The sequence below is a fragment of the Rissa tridactyla genome, chromosome 2 (genome assembly GCF_028500815.1).
Source record: "Rissa tridactyla isolate bRisTri1 chromosome 2, bRisTri1.patW.cur.20221130, whole genome shotgun sequence".
NCBI lineage: Eukaryota > Metazoa > Chordata > Aves > Charadriiformes > Laridae > Rissa > Rissa tridactyla.
In genome coordinates this window covers 80858724-80874782 of record NC_071467.1, presented here as the reverse complement: position 1 = coordinate 80874782, position 16059 = coordinate 80858724, and the positions used below count along the sequence as shown (strand labels likewise).

At 40.6% G+C, this 16059-nt stretch overlaps 1 protein-coding gene across 2 annotated transcripts in view; it reads right to left on the bottom strand.

Moving 5' to 3' along the window:
* TRIO (trio Rho guanine nucleotide exchange factor) overlaps positions 1-16059 on the bottom strand; it is a 258035-nt gene that overhangs the window by 28010 nt on the left and 213966 nt on the right. For both annotated transcript variants that reach the window (XM_054193055.1, XM_054193056.1), the window contains exons 35-37: positions 7162-7454; positions 5287-5457; positions 1170-1265 (exon numbers count right to left, since the gene is read on the bottom strand). In XM_054193055.1, the coding sequence (XP_054049030.1) occupies positions 1170-1265; positions 5287-5457; positions 7162-7454 (560 nt within the window). The remainder of the gene's footprint in view (positions 1-1169; positions 1266-5286; positions 5458-7161; positions 7455-16059) is intronic.

Here is a 16059-nt window from a genome sequence, read left to right as displayed (position 1 = left end):
GAGAACATCTCCACCAGGGACTATATGCATGGATCATTAAGTTATACCCGCTGCTAGGCTGCCTGAAAGACACACTGACTATCAAACTTTCCATTTACAGAAAACTATTGAATTCTCCCATAGATTGCTTCTTATTCACCCTCCTGGTGCAAGAGAAGTAAAAAGCAAAGTTAACACTCTAAGAGAGTGCAGCAATTATTTCATGCAGTAATGGAATTAAAGTGTAAGTCTCTCTGAATGAGGAAATATAAAATAGAAATTAAAATTTCTCATTCTGAAATTCAAAGCTGCTTAGATTTAGAACGAGCCTGGGAAATATCAGCCTCTGGTAACGTGGGGCTGCCATGCTGCAATTCTCTGTAGCGTTCACAGCGGCACTTCTACTAGGCCCAACAGGGTCTATGTTGCAAAAGCCAGACCAGCAAGGTCTATGGCGCAAAAAAGGTTTTGAGGGAATCACGGAATTGCTGAGGGATGTCTTGAGACCATATAGTCCAATCTCCCTGCTCAAACAGGGTCAGCTAGAGCATTTTTTCCAGGACTGGGTCAAGTTGGATTTTAAATATGAAGGAGGGTCTGCCTGGAATTATCCATGCATCCTATTGTTAGTCATTGAGCATCGCCAGAAACACAGAAATTTTAAAGGAACTTAAAGCCGACACAGATTCCTCCTACTTAATTTGTTAGCAAAGACTAAAAAGCAAGAAAGGAGGCACTAATGTGCAAAATGATCCTTTTACTCTTTTACTCATTTCTTCATTATCACGTTGCCTAGATATGTGATAGCATAAATGTTTCTGTGTGAGCATTATCTGCTTTACTGTTGAACCTTGCAAGATTCGCTATAAATTTAAGTTTCAGGGATTCTTCTCATAAAAGTCTATCAGGCTAAGACCCTGGGTCTTTGCATTCATTTTACTAACAGGACATTTTCTGCCATCTCCTCGCCCTCTTACTATTTTTTGCTTCTCTACATAGCCATTTATGTTTTCAGTAAGTGCTTTTACAAAAGAGGGTGTACAAAATGACCCGTACACCAACCCAGAACGCGACTTTTGAAACAGGCATCAAGTTTTGCAAGTCAAACACACGTAGCTTTCCTTTAAATAGCAAGTTGGGACTTAAAGAAACAACTTCTTTAAACATACGCATCTGCCAGTCAGCCTCACCATTTTACTTTTGACGAGCTCTTCAATCGCACTGACTAGTTCTGCAGCACTGGGTGTCTCGGAGCTGGTCGGCCGCACCAACAATCGGGAAGATGTCTGTGCAATGACACAAAGGAAAGAGAATCCCAGAGTTAGCCTGGTACTTGCTCAAGGATCAAGAGACTTCCTTCACTCCTCTGTCAGACAAAGGTACCCAACAATAACTGCCAGTGTAATATAACACTAAGATCATCCCTTCCAACTCGGGCAACTGGAATTGGAAATTTTAAGTGACCCCCACGGAAGTTAAATGCTGGGATAAAAATTCCTGTTCCTACATGCAACAGAAGTCAAGGAAATATCCTTCCATCCTGCTGATAATGCCTGACAAATAGCTATAAAAATCACCTGAGCCGACTCAATGGACAACAAACAGCTCGTTAACGTATTTTATTGCTGGTTAAACAAAGCAACAACTGCAGAGCAGTAACGGGAACCAAAAAGACTTGAAATAAAGGAGGAAGCATCACTAAGTTAAGAAAAAACACACCACTAACTGAGGGGCATTTACTTTTCTAAAGGAGCTGGGGTATATTGCCCAGATTCAGAGGGGAAAGTGAGCTCACCATTCCTTGTGCCATCCATTTTCCCCAATGGTATGTGTAGAGCACAGAAGATCTCTGGCCTCATAAGCTATAAAATGCCAGTTTATAGATACAACTGAAGGTAAAAGGTGTTCACAGTAAAGGATTCTGGGAGAGGGCCATTAAATTCAACCTCAGTAATTTGCAAACAGAGTTGTTTGCATATTACATTTATCATTAAATAACTGGAAAGTGGAAACAGGGTGTAATATGAACCTTACTTCATATTACGAACAGGACAGTGAACATCATGTAGCACAGGGTAAGCTGTCCTGCAAATGTTTCCAACAAACTGGACAAAGAAATGGCACGTATAATGACTTTACACAAGAGGTTCTGCTCAAATCAAGCATGCGTGTAACAAGGCTCCCCATAAGTCAATACAAAAAAAAGAACGTACAGATTTTAGGTAGTTTGCCTTGCATTCGCCTTATTCGGAAAGGAAAACAGGGGTTGGGTAAGCAAAGGAAATACAGACAACTTTAAATGGAAAGATACGGGAACTGAGCCAAAGCAGAGACAGAACACAAGTCAACATAATGCTGCATCAGAGTTTACAAAAAGAGAAAACAAAAAGCAAAAATAATTAGTTTCATATTAACATAACTGATCTTGAAACTTTAATACTGTTTATCCAAAAATTAAATGCAAACAACTTGTAAACTGCCATCAAATGCAAATCCATGAAGTGTGCAATGATTGTACCGAACAGAAGAATGCATACTGTGCAGATGAGCTCTTAGGGGAGAAAATGGTTGTATTATTTAGTGATGTTAGACAAATCAGCATGGCCTAGCACATGGTGTTTTGCATGCACACCAAGAACTGAGCAATCCCACAGCTAGCGTGTCTTTTAGGCAACTGTATGCTCCTGACATCTGACTTTTGACCATGTTTTTAAAAGCTGTGCTTGTATGCGGGTTTTCACTTTGGATATGGAGGTCAGCTTAGCCTTACAAAACACTGGCAGCGTTGGAATTAGGCTGGTCAAGGTCCCTTCTCTCTGTTATTGCTCTACATCCCTATTGTATACGGGGTGTGACTGTTGGTAAAACTTCACAACTGGTTGGTTTCCAGTTCATGTGGTTAGATCACGTATCATCTGAAAAAGAAGGCGCTGCATAGATGAAGTCTGCCTGCTGACCTTCCCCAGGATGTACTCTGGGAGCAGAATACACCCCTTGGCCAGAAAACAAGGAAAGCTGGAGGGAGCAACTGAGCAAGGGCAGGTGAGAGATGCTGCTGGAGCCCACAGTGGGCTGGGTAGGGAGGGAGAAACCCAGCAAGCAGGGAATTTCCAGCATGGAGTGCAGACCAGGAGCCCTGGAGAGGAAGAAATGCTCGCAGTGAGGCACAGATGAAAGCCAAACCTCTGAGGTCACAGAAAGGAGGAGACATTCCTTGGGATCCAGAGGAGCTGAGCAATCCAAGAAACCACTGAGCGTGGCAGGAATGTGAAGGAGGACTCCACCCAGGAGGCAGACAACTGGGAATTTGTTTGCAAGCCTTTTATTAATCAGTAACTCCATCAATAGAGCCAACTGACTGCTGGGTAAACCTTCGCTCTGGCTTCTCACTTGTGTGTTCCAAGAAAGCATTTACTTTAGGTCCTGGAAATTGGTGGTATGTCTTGGTGTGCGGACTTCAGGGAGGCACACGCAACCTCCCAGGCTGTGACATGAGGTGACTTTTTTGCCTCTCACCATGCAGTAGGACAGATATTGCAAAAAACCAATGTATCACAGAAGAATCACTATTTACATGTATTGAAAAATTATGTTATTAACTTTCCCAAATTTTAACTTCTCAGAAGTCTTCTCTAGAATGCAGTTTAAACTACCTTAAAAACTGTCCCAGCATGTTTTTACTGCAGTGGGTGCATGTTAAGAAATTAAAGGAAAATTGACTGGGGACTGAAAGCTACCCAAAGCTTCTGACTCTACTGTGTTAAGGGTCTGACTTTGCACCAGAAACACAGAAGCGAGCAGACACTGACTTACAAGGATATCCCTTCACATAACTGTTCTTGGTGTGTAACGAGAACTACATAAGCAAAATCCATTTTTCTCTGGAGAACGTTTTATAAGACTTGCATATCATTTTTTTTATATCACTGAAGGGACATGCAGATACGGCAGCTTATCCGCAGGAACTTTAACATACTTAGACCAACATTATTTTTATTCTATTTCTAAGCCTCAAATTGAGATTATTATTTTCTATCAATAAAACATTCTCTCAGATCTAAAGGCTGGCCTATTTTTGCTTGGTTTGTTTCAGGAATATTTCCCAATATATTGAACTCCCCAACTCATATATTATACTTTTTCCAGTTCAGAAAACATGTAGGAATGAAATACACACAGAGCATGGGGCTTAGCCATTTTGACCCTACAAATGATAGCTTCAGGGATGAGTGAGATCCTCACTGAAAGACAGTGTTTTAAAAAGGAAGGAAAAAACCTAGAAATAAATAAGATCAGCCAGAGTTATCAATAACGTCTGCATCACCGAGAACAGCGAGTAACCAGCCACAAAATTCACAGACACTAGTCAATGCTATAGATTACAAAGGTTAAAACTTTTAAGCAGCAAAATGGGAAGAAAACATATTTGCTGCATATTTGCTGCACAAGTCCAGACTATTTCCATTCTAAAAACTTCTATTTCCAGGCTTGATACTTGTCTCCTAAACATTTGATGCAGGTTGAAATTTGAAATAAACCCTCTCAATGCATGAACATTTAAGAAAAACAGATTATATGTAAGTATGATCTCCTTCACACAGTTACTACCTACATCCGTAATTTCATTACTGATGCAAAGTTTTTACCCTCAATTTGAATGTGCCTTTGTAAAAACCAGCTGGACTACTACCCTTATTTGGATATTAACTTCTTAGTACACCTTTTTCTTAGGCACACCCTCCCAAAAAAAAGGAGGGGAAAAAACAAGAGGGAAAAAAAAAAAAAACACCTTAGAGTTGATGTGAACAGCTCCTTCTGCTAAGGCACACACCTAGAAAATTTTTTCCCCTTAACTGAGGCTATCCAAAATAGCAGTGCTTGGTGAACAGCCTATGATCTAAAAAGTTATGTACAGCTGTTAATTTCTCCAGATAAACTTTATTTGCACATAGTATTTTAACCTCAGTACCCAAAGGTATGATTATAAAACAATTAGACTCTAATCACTAAATAGGCATCAGTCAAACAGATGTAAATAGGCCTGCAAACACACACAGAGGCCCATTTCCACATTTAAAGGGCTAGTAGGAAAATTTCTACACTTGTGCTTTTTGAAGAGAGAAGCATTTAATTCACACTCTTTCCACAGGAAACACTTTTAATGTTGTCTAAAGTGGCACAGTGATTACTTCTGTCTACCATAAATCTGTATTATGTACACCACAGAGACTTTTGGAAACAGAAGAACGATTTGTGCAAACAGAGGTTATCTCAACATGTGAAGCCTTCCCCGCTTCCTCCTCCTACCTTGTCATCCTGCGAGTCAGGCTGGAGAAGACTGTGTTGCTGAATTGCCATGGGAGGAGGAAGTGGTACAGCATCCGCTCCCTCTTCACCTTCCTCCTCTCCGCAGCTCTGCATGCCTGAAGAGGATGACTTGGAGAGTGTGCCACTGCTCAGCCCCTCGTTCCGACCTCTCTGTAAATAAAATCAAGACGTTCAAGCTCTGTCACCTCCTCAGCAGCATGAAGCTTGTTCAACATAAGCTTGCCTTAAACAAGTCTCTTCTGTAGATACATCTCTCTCTCAACAAGTCAAGATGATCCTACAAACACAGTGCAGTTCCTCAATGGAGGGGGGAAAAAAGCAGATGCCAAGGATAATGTTTTCAGCGTTTGGTAAAAGCAGATGGATAAAGATACTGAGAACAAGACATTCAGCTTGAAATTTACACAGGAAAGCGTTACCAAAGCCACGCTTGCTTTCCAAGTTCAGTTCTGTAAAGAGCCACACTCCTCTAATTTAGAAAGTCAAGAACTTTGTAGCTAAAGTACTAACCCTCATAGCAGGACTTAAAAAGGATATAAAAAAAAAAAAAACAACCCTATTACAACATGAAATATTTTGTCAATTATCTTTTCTGCCCCTTCCTCCTTGAAGTAGTGAGAGCAGACTCCTTGTGTAATTTTTACAGTTGTCTTGAAAGACAGTCCTTCAACAAAGAACTACGATCTCGCAGGGTAATTTAACTATCTCTAAAGGAAGACAGTATAGATGCTTATTGTTTTTTCCTGACTTTAAGGCAATGGCCTTATGTTTTCCCTCCCTCACAGAACTGCAGAATAACAGATACTTCCAAAACAATGCTACAGCTGCATCACAGAGGGTCTCTTTCTACAGCCTGACGTTCAAAGACAGAGGCCAATACTCCTTCCCAAACCACATCTCCCAATTCACCATGCTGCCGAGCCTCTAGTCTTTTCTTTCCCTACATTTACCATATAACTTCACTGATGTTCCAAGCTTGCAGCAAAATATGTCAGGAGCAAGAAAAATAAATAAATTACTGAACAATTAATGGGCATCTGAGACCATTTTTCTGTATGATAACTACAAAAACCGCTAGTCAGATTCCAGCCTGGTAAAAGGGAATAACTGCACAGCATGCAAGTGGCTGTGCCCCTGGAAGTAGTAAGATGCCATTTGTTTCAGCCTGAACCATAGGTTTGTAACAGAAGAGAATCTGGCTCTGTCTGCACCTAACCAGAGGCTTTGCTCATACATGAGTTCCAGGTTTAGAAGGATGGGCATATATTTGTGGGAGGAAGAGAAACCTTCAGTAGATATCCTTGGTGGCAAAATCTGGAATAGTTCACTAGTTCCTTTCCTCCAATGAAAACTGCCATGTTTATTATTCGACCGATGGTAACTACCTTTTTGATTTGAAGGGACAGTAATTTTTCTGCGCTCGAACTCTTGCTTAAGGTGTGAATACAACTTTAAGCAGTTAAGCAGCTCTCCCTATATCTTCCCTGATCCACCAACACGAAAAGGAAAGGAAATACAAAATGAGCTGATTATTCCCGGAACATGAAGCACCTTTATCACAAAACTGCTTTCCAGAGTGGGTAGGACAGCAAAGCCAAAACCAATTTTTTACTCTCCCATTTCTTTTTTTCAACTAGAGATCCTTCTCCACGCAGCTTTACTAACACTGTCAGTGCGGAAGGTCACAAACTGTGCCTGGCACAGCACTTATGCAGGGTACAACAGTCATGAAGAATGACATGCCACTTTGCTCAACTGCTGGACAATCAATGGAGGAGACAACCTTCACCTGACAACACTTAGTTCTTCGAAAAACATAAAAACAAGTCTCAGGAAGCTGTCCTGAACACTTACCTCTTCAACAGTTTCATCTTGTGGGGTTGCTGCGCTGTCATCTGAGTCTTTCTGAGAGCCCGCGTCAGCACTTTTACGAACTTCTCTACTCTTCTTATGCTTGTGGGCCAGTTTTTTGACGTGCCCGTCTGCTTTTCCGCTGCTAAGACGCCTCACGGGACTGGTAAGCCATTTTCTCAAAGTGTTGCCGGGGCGCTTGGGGCCCGGGGAGCTCTGCGCACCGATCATGTGGGGCTGAAGAGACGTTACCGAAGCAGGAGGACTGGCATCATTGCTGGAGACCGAAAGAGAGTCTGAAAAAAAGAATAAGGGGAGCATTTTAAAGCTGAAACGCTGGTAAGTGAGAAGCAAGTCATATGTATGTCGTAATGGATATCAGATTGGATTTATGGATGAATTGACCAGATTATTTTGAAGTAAGCTGGCCTTTAACGACACCACAACTCTCAGTGTCCATGCTGCACATGGCCACCCCCACATAAGCACCATTTTTGTGCTTACAACAGTCAAGCTTTATTAAGTCGCTCCCGCCTCAATTATAATTCTTACCACTGCTGATACTTATTTGATAGTGCATTGTACTTTCCATATGTCATCTAACTTTATGGAAGGATATGCCTGTTTTATCTTTTAACTTATACTGCTTTAAGGATGGGCACGAAGAGTAAAAATAATTGCCTCAATGAGATAACTAAATGATTTTTCAAACACCACACTTTATCACAAATGCTCCAGTTACTTTCATTATTTACTTATTTACCCTACCCTTGGAAAAGGGGGAAGAAGAATCCAGAAAACAGCTAAATGTCTGTCTTTCACTTAAATCTTCTCAGAGTTCTGGCTGTTACTTTGTTTGTTTTTTAAACCAGCAGTATTTCTCAGCATGACGATGCCTGAACTTCTGTAGTTAAACAACGGATACACTTTTCTCAAGCCATAGTTATATGTGCATGAGGGCAATACCACTTTCCCACCAAGGCTCCTGTCACTTGAACTGGACCGTATGCTTATGATAAACGCCCACTGGTTAGCTATTGTGAGACAACATTTCTTTTTTCCCTATGCAGCACGATGCCTTTTCCCCCAGCAATTCTCTTTTCCTGAAAAAATACTTCTTTGTGGACGCATTCTTGTAACACCACTCCTATGAATACCATCTACCACTAGGGTATTAACAAGACTCTCCTGGGTTGTCAAATATGTTTCTTTTTTCCCCCCCATGTGTGCACTTTTGTAGATAGATAGTTTATATAAGGATGACATAAATAATGTTTTGTTGAATGTTTCCACTGCTGGGAATTAAATGCAGTGCTTGTGTTCCTCCTTGAAGCTTGACACAGATGTTCAGGTCACCTCTTCTGGCAGCTTTTCCATAAGAGGCGTATTGCCAGCCTGACCAAAGGTAGTTTGAATTTTGTAGAATAAGATGGTCATACTGATGTAGCAATACACTTCATTGTAAACACCCAAATTCCTTGGATCTACACACAAGTATGTGAGCCTGCTCTGTTTCCACAGTGCAAATTATGGCTTTGAACTGAGATGGGGAAAAAGATAAAATGTGAATATAGTAAGTTGGGACTTTTTATTTTTCCTTCACTGCTCAAGCTGTTCCAAAAAGTGCATCCTTTCCTTGGAATCCAAAATTGTGATCTATCAGGCTGTTTGTCAAGATTTTTCTGGATTCTAATAAAACCCAAATGGCATGTGACCATTAAGATACATCAGCTCTGATGCCAAGAACTCCTGTAGCTTATGCTGTATGAACACATACATAATAATTACTATTAACCACCACTTTAATGTTTCCATAAAACAGAAGATAAACAAACTTTATAAAGCATACGTTCAGTCCAACAAGCTAGCTGCTAACAGCTTAAAGCAAGCCCCCCAGAATCAGGATTCATCTACGGAATTATCTTCTAGCCACAGCTGTAGCTGTGCTGCGCACAGGTAAGGAGACTTCCTATCATGCCATTAACCTGGTTTCAAGGCTTTAAGTAATGGGTAATACCAAAAAGCGGATGCAGCATTACACTAGTCAACTTTGTCTCTAAATCTGGAGACAGCAGTGCTACAGAATTACCGCAATATTTTCTTGTTGAAGCAGGAAACATAAGGAAGAAATTAATTATAACAATGGTTTTCAACTTGCAATCTGAGTATCCCTCAAGGCCCTGGATTACTGCTTAAGGGTCCTCAGCACATACGTAAGAAAAGCAAGCCTACTAGCCATCAGCATCCACAGCACGACAGGTTTTTTTACTTAACAACAACAAAAAAAGTGGTCTGCTTATTAAAAAAATTATAAACAAAACTTCCAACCATCTGCAAGCTCTCCACAGGAATCCAAACAATCTCCTATTAAACCTCTGTAATAAATTAGTTTGACTTCTCTTTCACCAAACTCAACTTTACCTTTATTCTATCATGCATCTTTTAATTTTTATCAGATACCTTGTTTCAGAAATCATAGCAATCATCGGCTGAAAGGTATATCAATAAATAACCTTCTCCCATTCTGTGAGTGGAACACAGAAAAGGAGAAAACCATGCTGATGTTCTTGTAAATAAGTTTCTAAAAGCACAAACGAAATGCTTTGTTTTCAAGACTCCCAAACTTGAAGATGTTATAATCACTCAGCCAAGTTTTTCTTTCATTTGTATATATTTTTCGTCCCAATAATAGTTCATACAAGTTCCATTCACTTGTTTACATATTAAAAAAAGAAAGAGCAATTAAGGCCTTGCAGAAGTTCACCATGTACTGTTTTGTATTTTTGTATCTGTTTCATTTCTTTCCTTTACAATCACTCCTTTCTAAGAAAAAGGCAGCGTGGTGGTGCAGTAACTGATTGCGTATGATTTACTTTTACATAAACGTGTCTATCCTTAAGCATGTAACAGGCTCGCAGTTAATAAACCCATTTTTCTTTTTATAAAACCTCTGGTCCACCTCCTCAAATTCGCACCCATCCTTTTGACAATCAACACTTCCCAACTACCAAATTTCTTGTAAAACCGAATAGTACAATGCAGAGCCCCCGAAACTGTGGGAGACAAGTATTTTTGTCTGACTGAACTTCTGCTGCTCCACTCCTACTCCTAACCCAAGTCGGCCAAGAGTTTGTGGGCAGCAAGAGGGAAGAGAGCAGGAAGAAATACGTACGCCCTGCTCAAGGGGAGAGGATCTAAGAGACGAAACAATGTTAGCCAGACATGTTTTGCAGCACATACTTTAGCCATATCCTCCCACACAGCATTAGTTTTCATTTGGCGTGCAGCATGTAACTGCTTCTCATCTTCTCTCCTGCATGATATAATATGAAGTTCTTATTGAAGTATTATTAGGGCTTCAGGGAATCATAAAAGTGGACAAAGTGTAAGCAGTACACCAAAATGATAGCACTGTTCTGCTTTGCTCTTTAAAGCATGAAAGCACTGGGGGAGAAGGAAAAGCTTAAAACGAATAAAAACACTGCGTTGCCATAAAGACTTCAGCTTATCTACCAAATTTTATTAATAAGAGTGTTTGTTTTGCTTTTTTTTTTTTTCCAAAAAACAGGGGGGTGAGGTTTAAAATCACCACTGTTTACCTGAACAGAATACCAACCAAGCCACTAGCCCCTTTTAGAGATCAGACGTAATTTTTTGTCCCTCCTTAAATTTGCAGAAAACATCCCTGCAGCCTCATAGGTCAATGTTAATATTCACTACAAATATTCCACGCCAGTATTTTCTCCAGTGAGACCCTTTACCATCCATTTTCCCATCCCATCCCAGCTGATAGGGATCCAGATTCTCCAATTCTTAACTCCCATCTGATTCCTCAGGAAACCAGTTACAATACTAGAGCACAGTCATGAAAAAAACCCTAGGTGCTCAAGTTCATATACTGAGGTAGAGACATTGCCAGATCCAAACGTTAGGGAATATCAATATCCAATACAAGCATTTTCAAGAGCACAGAAAGACCTTTCACCTTCACTATGAGAACGGCCACACAGGTGTGTCTTATTTCCCCCTGCCCCATCGCTGTATGACTACTTCTATCTATATAATTAGGGATACAGACTTGGTTTGATTGATTATCATGCTCGGGAATGTTTGCACTAAATTGGCTTTGTTTCCTTTATGACTACATCGCAAATTGTTTTTCTAGGGTTGCTCAAGAATAATTTATCGCTAAAAACATGCTAAGAGGAAAAAGGAGTATTCAAAATTAAACCAAGAACAACATGGACTTTTAAAACCAAAGCAGATGGAATAAATTTGGGGTATGCTAACCCCAACTGTGTTTCTAGTACAGTAAACTTTCTAGTGAGTGTCAGATTCCCTTTTAGAAAAGGATAAATGCAACAGATGGCCATCTTGGAGAGAGAAAAAAATAACACATGTATAACCATCACACACAGCAACACCAATCCAACAAGAAACTATCAAATTTAATAAAATCACTATTTGCTCAAAATAACTGCTTTGTAATTCAGTAAAGTATTTTAAAAAAAAAACCTAATGGATGGGCTTTGTTTTATAATTCATAGCCACAATAAGAAAAGAAGGCATTTAACTGCCATTTCTCTCAAAGTAAAAACCACATATGTTGTTCTGGTGGCGAGGTCAGAGAGTTCACTGAGAGTCCATAAATATATTTTTGAAGCTAAAGGGCAGGCAGCATGGGTTCTGACCCCCTCAAACTAGAAGATAAAGTTACCTCCAACGAACAGGCAAATTTTTGAAACTGGAAGGGAAATGGGAATTCTCATTCTAGTCCCAGCTTTCTTAACACTAGAAACATGCACATCTGTGATTAATAAACCATTTTTTCCCCCCTAAAAAATAAATCAGCAACGTTAAGCTAGTTGTTGACTCGAAAGACTCTGCTTCGTATTAACTATTTCCATATTGCTGTTTTTAGAGTTTTAGTATTTACAAGGAGAGCCAAGGGGCTACAAAAACCTGATTTCCTAACCTAGGGAATCAAACCGAGCCTGTTTGATGCCTGCTCTGCCTCTCTAATCCCAAAATGCTGCAAAACAAAAAAATAAAAACATTTTACCGCCTCTGGATTATGAAACAGGGATGGGGCAAGGAGGGAAAAATGGAGCAAAGCCAACCTAGTAACCCCAACTGGCATGTCAAACTGCCACTGCAGACCTGCCATCCACCACGGACTCTAAGGACCAGAGAGCCCACAAAACTCATCACACAGGGCAATTAACCAGCTGATCAGTGACATCTGATGCAGGTACACTACGAATATTTGGGGACGAGAGCTGCTTGTTGGTTGAAACCACAGAGCGCATGATCTACACCGATGCACTTGCAACTTAAATACATAAACTGGAAACAGGTAGAGCTCAGGGAGCTCCCAAGCCCCGATCTACCTACAAACACACATGCCCCGATCTGAGCCAAGTCAACGTACCATCAGAGGAAGCAAAAATAGTTCACAAGCATCTAATGACAAAAGCCCATAAAACCTCGCCTGCCTACACAGTCATCATTTGTTATTAGATGAGATGGGGAAAGCTTGAAAAAAGAGTGCGAGATTTATTTTATTCGTGGACACAGACACGCACAGTTTCTGCCTGGGACCTGCTTTTGAAGTATGAGGCTATCAATCTGCCACATACAAGACCATTCGGATACTTTTGTATGTGTCAGGAATTTTATTTCTCACCTGCTGGGTATCCTCTTTAGACTAGCCTCACTGCATATTTTTTGTAAACTAATACTGGAATACACACCAAAAGGCATTAGATGTGTTTCAACTTTAACAAGCCACCATAAAAACAGTCACCATTTAAAGACAATGCAGCTCGAGCTTTGTCAGGCTTGCAAATGGGGAATTTCCACCATGCCCTTTGGGGAGCATGAGTTTCACTTATGACATAGAGATAGTGCATTAATTTTTATGAAACTAGTTTCTTAAATAAAATTTCACAAAATGCAGAAAGCCAGTACTCAATACATAAAAGAAAATCCTTCAATCACATTCATGTCTGGAGTGGAACAAACACACTCACTCTTCATCTCCGGTCAGCAAACCTTTCCTGCCTTGAATTATTTCAAGTTATGAATGATGCTGAAAGACAATTTTATATTTTCAGTATGCGAATAGATAAAGAATTCAACTCCTTAGTATATCTTCCCTGATTAATGAGTTATCTGTATTAATTTTGACTGATACAGACACTAGTTCAGAGCACTCGGATTTAAATGTATTAAATAATTAAGTCTTCCAAGTCATCAAAAGCTGACTGTGTTAATAACAGATAGACTGAAATTCTAAGCTTGAGGCTAGATACTCTTCAGCTTCTCTTAATGAGATACTAAGCTGCCCTAAAAGCATGTCAGCAATTAAAAAAAACCCCACCTCCTCCCCAAGACAGACACTGTCATCTTAGTAACTTCCAAAGGTCTTTCTGAAATTTAGAAAAGTCATCCAACAGACACACCTGCAACAGCACTACAGAAAGGAATGAAGAAAATCTCTGATTAAGGGCAAAAAGAATATACTGCTTATTTGAGTTAGAAAATAAGTGGCATATGCCTGAAGGGTTTAACACACGTTATTACTACTTTAAATTTTGATTTTTTTTTTTTTAATATCCTCTCCTGCCTTCCTACCCTGTAAATGTAAAATCAAGGGTTTACATTTAAACATTTAAATAATTTCACAGGCGTTATAGCTTGCACACAGAGATAGCTGTAAACAGCATCTAGTAGGTAAACACCAACAAAATTTAGATCTTTTTGATCCTCATCTTACAACTGCTGGACAGTTTTGCATCAATGCTTGTCCATCCCCCCCCCCCCTTTTTTTTTTAAGCAGGAAGAAGGCATGATACTGTGCCAGAAAAAACTTTCCCAGGTTAACAGAAGTAGTTCTGTTTGTGCTCCCTGGGATTCAGACCACAGGGTTACAAACCCCTAAACCTAAATCTTCTGTATTACTACAAGCACAAGGCAGCACTACAGAAGGGGAGAGTGGACTCTGTGGGACATTTCATTCTTTGCAATAAGCTGTTATTCTCTCCTATTTCTGGAGAGAACTATATTTTGTGTCACAAGTAGGAAGTATTAAAAGTTACTCACACTGCTGAAGTTTAGTTTCACAGTTTGCGAAAACCACAAGCTTTTAATAGATTAAATCTCAGCTTCCCTGTACGCAGCTTATAATTTAACAGGCAACGTCTTGATCTCAGCTCCACTCTTTTGACCACCTGTTTGCTCAGATTTAAAGACAGCTCATCCATGTGCCTGGCAGGACATTGCAAGGGCAGATTTATGTCACTTAGCCCTGTTTCTCAGTCAAGCTCTCACTCTATGTCAGTTCTCTGAGCCACCATCTCTTATCTCTCTACAGATCAAAGCAAGTGCCCTTATCATTTTAATACAATTATCTCCTCCTGGAAGGGGCGATGCATTTCTACTGACCACTAATTGCACAGGGGCTTGCATGCTTTTACATAACCGCTAATGAACAGAAGCTCATGTTCTAATTTTCAGGCAGTTTTCTCCTTTTTATGCACAATGTCCATCAGGTTCTTTGGGCCAACTGGGGCCATTAGTTAGTTAGTTACCTCTTGCACTTCACCTGTGCCTCCTGATATGTGACATCTTTTTACATCATCATGAAGAAGCACATAACATTATTTGCTCTATAGAGCTACAGTAGGCAAGATTTTCACTGAGAGATTTGATTCACGCACAGTTAACTCCCTCATAGGGGCTGACACATACCATGTAATTAAGAATATTAAGGTGACACCCTTCTTTCATTAAACAGTTGTGAAAGTTCTTCAGTGCAAGCAGAGAAAAAAAAAGAGAAATACTTCTTTTCTGTATTAGAAAGCAAGTTTTCCCACAGCACCAATGTAATTTCCCCGTTTCCCTTTAAATACAGCAGCTTCTAAGATCAATTTGTCACTGAGATATTTCATAAAGTCTCAACTACATCATCCGTTTTCGAAGTGTGGGTGTTTTGGAGCTTTACTACGGAGTCATGTACATTTTTAAAGGTCTTATTTATAAGCTATTTTTGCCAGATGCCTACTGTCAGCAATATCCAACTACTTTAGGATGACTGAAGTAGAAGACCAGATGAAGGCACGGCCCATCCACTCCTCCCTCCAGAAGAACGGATGCAAGAGGAGCAGTGAATGCCAGGAACGACCGTGTTCCAGGCCCAGGAACACTAGCTCCACACTAGGTTGAGTTATAGAAGAGCTGCACACTCCTGCACCCCACTGCTGCTGCTGCTCGTCAGTTTGAGATCTCGGTACAAGAAGCCGGTTGAGGGCACAATGCGGCTCCTGAAGCAGTGGGAGCTGGCAGCCTCAGCTTCCTTCCAACTGCTCCAAGTTACAGCACTCGCCGCCTTTAACAAAACCAAGCAGCTAGCTGGTGGGGAGAAGCGAGGTCTGAGCCAAAGAAGGAAAAGAGTGAAGCTTTGGGCCTGGGCCTCGTAGGCAGCGCTGGCGCTCAAGACGCTAGGCAGAGAGTTTCGCTGGCTGTTGACAAGCTATTTGTCTCACGCATGCTGTGTGCAACCTACTTTTGAAGAGCCATGCTGCGTGATGTTAGCAGCAAAGATGCGGCTCTGCTCTTGGCGGAGAGCCGTGTGTCACATCCAACAAACGGGAACCACTGCCGACCCAGGATCTGTGATAAGCAGTTTCAGATTTTAATTGGGGCAACTGCACAATCCGTTTTCGCTCATCTGTTACTGAGCTGTAGGGTTTTATCATCTGCTACTTAAACTTTAGCTGCAAAATAATTTTTGCCTAAGAAATGGATCAAAATAAACGCCAGTCCTGGAAATAAAGCTCTGAAGCAGCGCAGCAGCGTATCTGATACGCTGTGTGCATCAGTCCAGAAGAGGAAGATATG